We start from the raw sequence: 11,515 nt of genomic DNA, 5'->3' as shown, positions 1-11,515 counted from the left end.
TTGGAAATTGGCTAGCTCAGATAGCCGTTGAACCCTTCCAGCGTGGCAAACAGAGGCCACGTCAGCACTCCGATTATGACTCATCATCAGAAATATGTCCAGAGATCACTTTGAGTGCTCGAAGCTTTATCTGAAAGACTAAAATGGGGAAATCGAGATCTTGAGTATTTATGTGAATCTCACGAATGACTATAAGTATTTACTCTATCATTGTCAGTAACAACACAAAAATAAATTAATTATAGAAATAGTTTTGAACACAGATAGAGGAGAATGACGACACACGAGCACACAAATCAAAAGATCTGGTGAGAGGCGCGGCTATAGCGACGAACGTGTGTTGGCGGTGAACAAAGGTGGACCGAATTGCTGAGATAAGCTCTGATGATACGAGGGTGTCTAAGAATGAGTAGTGAGCTCCTTGATGTTTGTGAGAGACTTAGAGGGAGAGAAATTGGAAGTGTGGGGTGTGTCAAAATTAGTGAGAGACAGAGTTAGATGTCAATTAAATGTCATCTATTCAGTGATAAAAATAGACAAAAAAGATCAACCTGACTCACACTCTGAAATTTCAAAATACAAATTAGATCTATTAAAAATTAGGGGTCAAATTTCATCAGCCATTATCAGTATTAACTCCAAGAATCATAATGTATTTTGTCGAATTGGAAATTTTTTTGGAAAGGCGAAAATATCATTTTTCATTTCAAAGATTATTGTTAAAATTTAAACTTTTGAACCAAAACAGTAATTTACTAGACACCGGCATCGCCATGAGCAGCATCTTCAAAGGCCCTAGTGTCTTCTTCACTTTCAGTCTCCTCCGTATCAGAGGGCGATACTATCTGCCCATTCTGAATCTCCTTGAAAGGTCCAAGCCTACTTAAATCAATGTCAGGGTATAAAATGGAAACCTGCGATCTGCAATTTTCAAACGAGCAAGTTGCCGCTTCCGTAATCAGCTCACTCTCTCTTCTTTTCCAACGAGTTTCTTTCTGAGCTCCTACATCTTTCTCATCTTCAAGTTTCTTTTCGGTTTCTTTGAGCGACTTTTCAGTTTCTTCATATTTACTTCTCCAAGAAGCCACCTCCGAATTCAAATCATCAACTCTTTTCTCCAACGATTCAACATGTGAAATCCTGTCCTCCATTCTTTTCAAAGCTTCTTCAAACTTTGCATTTTCTTCTCTTGCAAGTCTTAATTCTTCCTCTCTTTCCCGTTTGGCCGCTTCCAACTTCATCTCTGCGTATCTCGCAACGCTCACTGAACGAAGCCCTTGAACTTGAAGCCAACGACAAAGTGCCGAAACATCAAGGTCTTTTGTTATGGAATGATCATATGGATATAGAACATGATTGTCCACAAACTCTGTTATTTGGAGGCGTTTCGCTGATGCATCGAAGTGTTTTAGCAACTCCAGAGCAACTTGAGGATCATCCAAGGAGGGAATGGTAATTTTATCATGAGTTTGTGCAATAGAAGTAGAAGCATTTTGAGCTGGAACCTGGTTTAAATGGATATGATCTACTCTTTTGCCTTTAATATTCGAACGGGAAAAATCAGAAGTTTCCATGGCTAAATTTGTAGCTTGAGTTGCTCTTGCAGGGTTACCTTCAACTTTTGCCTTCTTGTCTACCTTCCTCGAGTGACGGCGGAGTTCTTTCACAGTCAACTTAGGAGCTCTCTTCTCTGCAAAAATAGTCCAAAGTAGTTAGGTTATGTGTTTGGCAAAGTTAAAAGATTAAAAGACCAGATTAGCCTCAATTTGAAATCTGTTCTTTTAGTTTAAGATCATCCGTTTAGTTTCTAAGTTTTAAATATATTTTAATTTACAGAATACTACTTATGTGTGAAAGTAACTGTTGTAACTTATTAGTTAGTTGGTGTGAGACTTAATTTAGTCATTAAATGATCCAAATCAATCAAATTTCAACATACACAAGAATAGCAATTAACTACATACACAAGAATTCTATTAACTAGATTGATAACAGAAGAATCAATTTGATTCACGGCTATGAAACTCAATGACCAAACTGTATATGTCTAAAACTTATATATCGAATTGATTATTAGATGAAAACTAACATTAAATTAAGTCTTATCTGATTAAAACATTTTTCTCTTATTTATAATCTGATTATGTGAAAACTAATTTTGTTTAAATAGTTTAATTAAAAAGAAGAGAAATTATGGAGTGATAGTTGTGCTATCTCTGTGTGATTTCAAGGTTATAGATTCAAGATGTGTAATTAGCTATTGGTATTTGTATTAGATTGGTTGCCTATGTTACATGATAGCTTGTGATGCAAGTTAACTCAGAATTAGAAGTTAGTTCGGATATTTAATTAGTCTAATTGTTATTGAGCCCATGTGGCTTGTAGTTACAGTTAGTTGTCGAGTAGTTGATTCTTTCGGTTCGTTGTGTTGCTCGGAATTGTTGTGGAGGTTGTATATAAAATTATAAACCAAGGTGAACCTATCTGTTAAGTAGGATTTAACCATTTCTCTTCACCAATAAGAATCTCAGTTTCACAGTTTTCTCCATTCCACTATTCTCTCTTGACTCCTGTTCTCTTTTCTCCTTCCTCTTCACCAAAGCTCACGCCATACATATTGGTGAAATCTAATTTATATCTCATACAATTTTCTACAGCATACATTATACTTTATCAATACCTTAATGGGAATTTACAAATCCCTTCACCTCCTCTATATTCTGTTTCCAGAAACCTGATCCACTATTGCACCTTTGGCATAGCCATTAGCAATAGTGATCCTTCCAAACAGCTCATCGACATTATTATCAGTCCCAATCCCAAGTACAAAGTTTGTTCCTTCAAGCACTACACCCACTTGCTACTTTCTGTCAATCCTAATTTAAAATCTTTGTCCACAAATGACCATTCGGTTTGCTTTGTGCTATAGTTTCAATGCTACATACCTTTTTAATTTATTGTTGAAAGTTGCATCATTCCTTTTAAAAATGTAGCTTATGCTTATAAAATATTTTTCAGCTTACATTAACAACTTAGTACCATAATCTATTCCTGAAATTTTACCAAACAGGATTATTAATTTAGAAACGACTTTCTCATTGAGGAAAACAGTTGTTCTTAATGTTCCATAGCCTGAGATTGAAAAAAAGATGATTTGGAACAGTAAAACGAATAGTAAGATTCTACAAAAAGTACAGTTCATCAAAGGAGCTATCAAACATAATGAATGATAAACAAAGGGATTGCTTAAAGGGAACTCACTGCCGTGTGGAGGTATGCAGGAATTAATGGGCTGAGCAAGCTCAATCATTTTCTCTTTGTGTAGCTCTTGCACTTTCTTAGCATCCCCAAGATTTTCTGTTTGTTCTACATTGCTAGTGTGGTCTTGACATTCAGATGTTTCAAGATCCATTGGTTCCCCTTGCTTTTCTTTGTATGGTTCATCAGCAGTCATATCATGGACGTTATGATCAACTTCTTGTAGTTTTTCTTCCAAATGTTTGGCCTCTTCCATACTATCTGGCTGATCATAATAATTTTCATTTGAAATGTCCTGGAACACATTGTTTTTAACTGAATCAATACATAGAGGTAATGCAGCATCAGGTTCAGTTGGTGTTTCTTCGTTTCCTTTGCCCTTGATCTGCACAATGTAATTTTAAAATAGCGGTAAAATAATTATGACTATGTTTGTAATTATGGCATGTTTTGAGTAAGATGGGAATGGATTCTCTCAATTTTTTTAATAATTAAGGGAGTAAAGTGTGATATTTCATCATTAATTTTATAAGTGGGACCAAAAATAAATATGAGAGAGAGAGCAATGAAGGGTTAGAGATCATACTTTATACTCTCAATTTTTTTTAACAATTGAGAGGATTCATTCCCGAGTAAGATAAAATGAAGTCAACAAAGCTTTTTCAATACTTGTCTAAGAACTCAGGATTATAAAACACTTCCAGTCTCTACCAATAATATTATAAGGTAAACAGCTATGGCAGATATACAACTATTTTTCTAATTTTATTGACTGATAATATAATTATTTTATACTGTCAGAGTGTCAGTATATAAAAATTAATGTCAGACATAAAAGAAAATTTTTGACTTACTGTGTTCTCCTCATCACTTTTTCCACCACTAGTCTTGTTTTCATTGGGAGCGGATTCCATCTTCTCTTCTGAAAATGGCAATTATAATGACTAATAATGTAGATGATAGTATGAAAAAATTTTACATTATCCGTTCTTTTAACTAATATAATTGCAAAACTGACCAAATTGTAGTAAATAACCATTCACCTTAATACAGTTTATGTACAATGATTTGACAATTTGTGTGAAAACGATACTAATTTATTACTGTAAAAGCATAATTGTATGAGATTAGCGAGGTAGAGAATAGGTTGTTACTTACCAATTTTCCGATCAAAAGATGATTGTTCATTCATTTCTCTTTTTCGCTTTGATATCTGGTTTTCGATGTCATTGCTCTGCTTCTCATAAAATCTTCCTTTCTTCTTGTCTTGAGGTGGAGTCCGGACATGGCTGTGATCTTGAGATCCATGTGGTGGATGAAAGTGTAAATGCTGCGCTGATGATTCCTCCTCCATGTCTTTTTTCTTCTTATCTAATTCCAGTAAAAATCTCTGCAATTCTAATTCATTTATGATGTGGACACCACACTCTTTAATAATAATTGAGTCATCAACTTCCCCTGTGTCAGTTGCAACACTGAACTCAAGATGAAAACTTGGCCCATATTGTCCAAGAATTTTGTCAGTGAGGAATGGATCATACCATATATATACATGATCTGAGTTCAATTCACTTATAGTTATGTCCTCCCACGAAGAATTCTTGCCTCCTGCAAAGTTGTATTCGCATCGGATTTTGGCACCGTGCTTCTCCATTCCATGACGCGGTGAAAGAACCACTGAATAGATAAAGCCAAGAAAATTGGAAGGAGATTCAGGGAGTTCAATTGTTATGGAGGAGGATTTCTCCGTTTTATATGCAAATTGCTCTGGGATTGTGTCTCCTGGCAAACAGACCTCCACACTATTGTAGTTGTAGCTATGGACATCAATTGCATAGCTTCTTACCGTGACATTGCTAGATACAGCACTCACCATTGTTGAATGGATGCTTTCCATGATCGAATGCAATGTGTGTCCGGCTGACAATTTCAAGCTATTATTAAAGGAGATGCGTTTCGTCTTTCCCACCATCTTTGTTGCCAGAGTGTTTAGAGCTGATACAGACTCCAATGAGATGCAGTTATCAGCAGAGAACTCCTTGATAGAGGATGGAAGCTCTGGCAGTGTCTCAAGAAACTTACAATTATTTAGGGACAAAATTTCCAACTCTTGAAGACCCTTGATGGTTGCAGGCAACCAGGTCACATTGCTTCCGTCTAGCCTTAACTCGCGCAATTTCGATAAGGAATCAATGTTGTCAGGGAATTCAAACAAGTGACTACAATCCTTCAAATGTAGTATTTGTAGAGATGATAAACCGTTAAACAGGCCTTGCAGCTGATGCTTGTCAATTTCTAGTCCACTGTATGAATGCTTCAACTCCTTAAGCGATTTTAAGGCTGATAGCTCCTTTGGAAGATGCTTAACTCTTGATCCTTCTAGATTGAGGCATTCAACCTTCTGTAATTTCCCGATTGATTTGTCCAGCTTTTCAACCTTTGTGTTGCTCAAATCCAAGTTTTCAATTAAATCTGACGATACCACAAATTCTTTGAGATTTGAGCAGCCTTTGACACTTATGTGCTGCAGAGAATTCAAATGCCTTTCGGCCTTAACACACTGCAAATTTGTACACCTATCCAGTATCAAAGAAACAAGTGTGTTGGAGGAAAAAACAGACGAATGAAGAATAGGCAAAGTCTCACAACCGGAGAGATTCACCCATCTGAGTCTTTTAGCCTCAGACAAATCTGGAAGCTCTTCTAACTCTTTGCATTCACTTAAGTCGATCCCTTCTAAATTATTAAGTTCCTGTTCCAATTGCTCAAGGTACTGAGTCATCAGAATGGAAAATCTTCAAATCTGAATTTAACAAAAAAGAAAACCTGATCATGACTCATGAGTATGTATGTTTATATCTTTACCTGCTTTTCCTCCCAGAGTTTCTTGACTTGGCTGTGCGGCATGCGAATCTCAACAAGTAACTTAGCATAAAAACTTGGTGGAAGAGAAACGAAAGGGTACTGATGCCACTCAAAGTACCTTAGTTTATCAGAAAATGGTTCAAGGTCTGTAGGAAGGATCATATTACCAGAACTCTGACCCGAGGGGATGTATAATTTTAGAAATCTCAAGTTATTCATCCTTTTAAATGTGTCAGGACTCAAACGCAAGTCTTTAATTTGAGACAAATCTAATATTATGCCTTCAATTGCATCAAGCGATTTCTGAAAAACAATGCAACCAAAAAAGTAAACTAAGCTACAATATAATTTCCAAATAAAATAGTGTGCAACAAGAATGCATACAGATACAAGTTACAACCTCTTCTTTACCTTGTTCTCTTTGAGTACAACACAAATATCTTCAGTATCCTTCAATCGGCTACGTTTTCTAGGGTCTTTACTGTTTTCCTCGTGTACGATCTCGTAAGCCATTTCTCTTAGCAAGCCATGCATTTCGATTGTTTCCTTATATGGAATAGTAGTAATCATTGCTTTATCTTGAAGGATCTCTATTCCCCTTATGGGTGAGAATTCACATGCTTTTAATATGCTTGTGACAAGATCTTTCTTTTCTCCATGGAAAAAGAATGCAATGTCAAGAAATATCTCCTTGTCTAAGTCATCCAATTCATCATAACTCTCCGTAAAGGCAGCCTGAATGCGCTTAATAGGATGCTTCTGGAGCTTTTCCAAAGTACTTTCCCAGAACTCAATGCTTCTGGATTGAAGATATGAACCCAATAGGTTCAGAGCTAAAGGAATTCCCCCGGCATACTTAACAACCTTATTCACCAGAATCTCATAAGGCTTTGGAGGGATGCTTTCCTCGAATGCTTTCAGGCTAAGAAGCTCTATAGATTTTGAGTCGTCCCATTGTTTGACCTCAAATGTCCAATCAACTCTCTTTTCAAGCAAATGCTTATGTGTTGTTGTTATAATAAGTTTACTTTCTCGACTGTGGCTCTTGTACCCTTGGCAAACTGCTTCTAACAATGGTTGATCAGAATCCTTCACATTGTCGAGGATAATGAGAACTTTCTTATTGCTAAGGCTGCTCATACTGTTGACAAACCCTGTTGCGTCAGTGGTAATTCGTTCCCTCAATAGCTCTGAGAGAAGCCTTTGAGGCGTATATTCTTTTGCATTTTCCGCATAGCAAACATGGTCATAATGAGGAAAGGATTTTGCAAATAACATTTTAGCGATGGTTGTCTTCCCTATCCCACGCATACCCCAGATTCCAATTACTCGGTGTTGCTTCATGTTGACTTTAACAATTTTACGGATTTCTTCAATTCCAACCAGGCCTGTTGGCACTATGGGATGCTTTAGGATACGCATTTTCAATACATCATTCACAACCTTTCTGATGAGTTCATGATCGTCCCTACAATGAATTCAAAAACCAAATAAACTGGCTCTCTTCTTCTCTAAGAAATATCATGTTATGACATAATTTCCGTAACTGTTTTTAGTGTTTAAAAACCTACAATACGTCAATTCCTCAGAATTCCATTCTCTACTACCATTTCTACTAAAAAAAAATTATAGGTAAACAATTAGTCAACTTTAAATAACTACGATTAATAATAATTAATTTTATATTTAAAAAAAATAAAATTTAAATAATTATTAATTAATAACAACTAATTAGTAGAGAGTGCAATTCAAAAAAGGCAACTGCACCATTATCTTGCTATATCTTTTTTTATTGGTCTTTCCTTTATTATACTGGAGTACTGGACACATCAATGAATTTTTTTTTTCATTTTTTTAATTTCTAATTTCTAATTTTAAATATATTTATTCTGTATATTTTTTAAGGTAGACAAATCGCGTTTTTACTCGTAAAAATTGCACGATTCTACGGTTCTGCTCCATCTTTCCGTCGCGCTTCTGCTATCCGTATTGGTGGAGTGGCAACCGTGCAGAAATGCTGAGGAAAATTGGCAGACTCGTTGGAAGCGAGAGTTTTCCGACAACCCACGTCTCATGAAGAAAATTGGTTCATAACTTCAATTTTGCACAGTCCAGTAGGCACCCAATCCGAACCCAAGCCCAAGCTCAAGCCCCAATTTGTGTTTAAGAAGGATTGGAACCCTAGGTCCCTCCTCTCTCTCTCCTCTTCTGCATCTGAAGCCTTTTTCTTCTTCTCAATTCCAAAATCAAAGTATGGGTACTAGTGGTGGTGATTGATGTGGCAACTCTCTTATGTCTCTCATTCTCTTCTTTCAACCCTCTCTTCTCCTTTTGTCATTGCTAAAGCAGCGTAGAGGTAGCTTGGTTGCGCTGCTGCCCTTTCACCATCACTCATGCACCATGGGTGGTTTGGTCATGCTGCTGCAACTCTCCTCTTCTCTCTTGGATTGCTGGATGTCGCTGAATGCTTCACTATTAGCCTCCCCTCCTCATTTTTTGTTGTGTTTGTGTTTGTGGTGTTTGTGTTAATTTTGTTGTGTTTAATTTAAACGAGTTCTATTAATTTTTTCAATTTTCTTTGCTTAGTTGTTAATCTGGTTTGCTAGCATATAACATATATATGTTCTGCTTTGTAATTTTTTTTAATTTGCTCTATTTTGTTTTGTTCTAAATTAATAAAATAATTTTTTTGCGTGGGTTCTGTAATATAATATGTTGTTAGGATATATATTTAGAATTAAGAATATCATCTAACAATGTGGGTGTTTTATTTATTATTTGAATTTAATTTAGTGTTATCGAATGAACCTGAGTTGTGAAGAGTTGTGACTGGTTATGATTTATGTGAATTATGTGTGATTTTACTGATTTGGTTTATTTGAGACTTATAAAATTTACGAGTCATGTTTATTTTACGAATTACGATTTTACATGGCTTTCCAAGTCAAGATAAAAATTAGAGTTCACTACCTTGATATTTTCAAAACAAACTATTTCAAAACAAATTATGAATGAAATTATTATTTTTTAAAACCATTCATCAATTTTTAAGACTATTATGTTTTGAATAAAGGAAAAGGATGCCCTGTATTCCAAATTACTTGATTTTCGTTTCTTAATTTTTTTATTTTTTTGTTTTAAGGTTTTGTAAAAAAAAAAAAAGAGTTTATTCTTTTATTATTTTCTCTTTTTTTCTATATATAATTCTAAAACAAATAATACTAAACAATGAAGAAAAAATAAAACCAACTTATCCAACTTCAACTATTAATTTCATTTGAACAGAAAATTTGATTATCTTAAATTTTATTGGTTTTGATCTATATAAATATTTTATTTTAATTTTAGTCCAAATATTTAAACATTGTTTTGATTTGGTTTCATATAGAGCAGGTAATAAATTTTCAAAATATTAGGTTTTAGTCCCTCAAACTTTTCAAAAAAAAAAAAAAAAATTGGAACTATTATTTAATGGACTTAAAAAATTATCATTAAATTTATGAACTTAAAACAAACATAGTATTTTCATATAGTATAGGGACCAAAAACCAAGAGAAACAAAACAAGCTAGACATTTTCATATTTATAATCAAACTTTATAAGTAATGTAATTAAATTTTACAAATAATACAATTAAACTTAATTTACATTTATAATAAAATGTTATAAATAATCTAATTAGTTAAATTTATATTTACAAATTAAATACAAATAAAATAATCAAAATACAATAATGACTAATTTTTTATGTTTATATTATAGTATTTTGAAATTAAAAAAACTATAATTTTTAAGGGCCAAAACAAAATATTTATTGACAGAGAACTAATATAAACTTCTTTACATGTATGTGCCTTTGATACAACTATATTTATCAGTATATTAATAGGTATTATTCACTCTTTTATTTATTAAATATGAATAAAAAATTTAGTTGAGATTATAAGTAATTTATAATTTAAGTATGACATGTTGAATTCAAGTCTTGTAAATAGCAAAATAAATATTTTTTATAGATTTTATTTTAAGAAAAAATTGTTCACTAACTTTTGTTATATTTCGATTATATATAGTATAAATACAGAAAAATAAAAAAGAAATTAATTAAAGCAGATTTTTTATTATTTTAATATAAGATAATTAAAATTTTAAAAAACTTTTCTCCATATAGCAAGTGTTTTATTGCTCTATCTATAGGAACTTGTTAATTAGCTAAACTAACCAAGACACTTTCTAATTACTAAACTTGATCACATGATGAATAATACAAATTTATTAAAATAACTTCTTTTTTTTTTTAAATGCATGGTGTGAGCCAATATAGGCAACATTAATCTCAGGTAAACAATAATAATCATTAGAGCATTTTTCATATATAAACTTACGCATAGTTTCTGGAGTGCCATCCAGAAATATTAGCAGATTTCTTGAGAGCCTCTCTCCACTTGCTTATCTTGTCTCTGTTGGATTCACTCTCTGCAAGATCTCTTTCGTATTTAGCAAACGCCTTCTCAAAACTCCCACTTTGGTTCCGTATATCTGACGGATCTGTTCTATAGAAAACGGGTATAACAACCTGACCGTGATATTCCCTCCATTGAAGAATCTTGACGAGCTCTTCCAAGCACCACTTTGAGGTTGCGTAGTTTTCTGAGAAAACCACGATCGATATTAGCGAGCCCTCGATCGCTTTCTCGAGTGCTGGCCAGACTTCATCTCCTCTCTGGAGAAGACAATCCATGTATGCTCGGATTGTCTTGTTTGCCAGAGCGTTAAACAGATGGACAGTGAAAGTTTCGCGGGTGTCCTCACCTCTGAAGCTAATGAATACATCGTACTTTGTTGTACAGGAAGACGACGACATATTATCGAATTACAACTCTAACTATTATTGAGATTATTGCAGAGAGTAAATATGACATATAACATATATCACGCTCTTCTAGCTTCCTGTATCGCCTTTTAGATCTCTTTGGTCTTTGCATTGTACTAAGAAAAATATTTTGATTGCGTCTTATATATGGTCAACCATTGCTAAGTCTTTGAATCCAACGAACTATTATACTACCAAGTACCAACTTGACACTAAACAATCACAGAATTAAAGTTTTGTCTTAATATGAAGATTATTAATTTTTTTAATAGAAAATATTGATTAATATTAATATATATTAAAATTAACTACTAACAGAAAATATATATTAAAATATAAATATATATAAAAAATTAAATAATGTATATATATATATATATATATATATAACTAATTTTAATGGACACATAAATTTTTTTTAATTTTATATGCTCAATTTTTATATACATCTCATATATATATATTTTTTTTGGTATTCAAAATGTACAAAATAATAATACAAATTAAACATCATTTTCC

The 11,515-nt window shown here is 33.5% G+C and overlaps 1 protein-coding gene across 1 annotated transcript; it reads right to left on the bottom strand.

Moving 5' to 3' along the window:
- Positions 1-569: 569 nt before the first annotated feature.
- Positions 570-11,090, bottom strand: LOC110266592 (disease resistance protein RML1A-like). The gene is made up of 7 exons (XM_021111467.2): positions 10,509-11,090; positions 6,535-7,591; positions 6,124-6,426; positions 4,417-6,010; positions 4,113-4,180; positions 3,262-3,643; positions 570-1,690 (listed from the first exon to the last, which is right to left on the bottom strand). Exons 1-7 carry the CDS (start codon positions 10,985-10,987, stop codon positions 756-758), a joined length of 4,818 nt encoding a protein of 1,605 aa, XP_020967126.1. The 5' UTR covers positions 10,988-11,090; the 3' UTR covers positions 570-755.
- Positions 11,091-11,515: the final 425 nt, after the last annotated feature.

The sequence above is a fragment of the Arachis ipaensis genome, chromosome B9 (assembly GCF_059453495.1).
Source record: "Arachis ipaensis isolate K30076 ecotype BB chromosome B9, ASM5945349v1, whole genome shotgun sequence".
Lineage (NCBI taxonomy): Eukaryota > Viridiplantae > Streptophyta > Magnoliopsida > Fabales > Fabaceae > Arachis > Arachis ipaensis.
The sequence above is the reverse complement of the archived record's forward strand: the minus strand, read 5'-3'. Positions and strand labels throughout refer to the sequence as shown.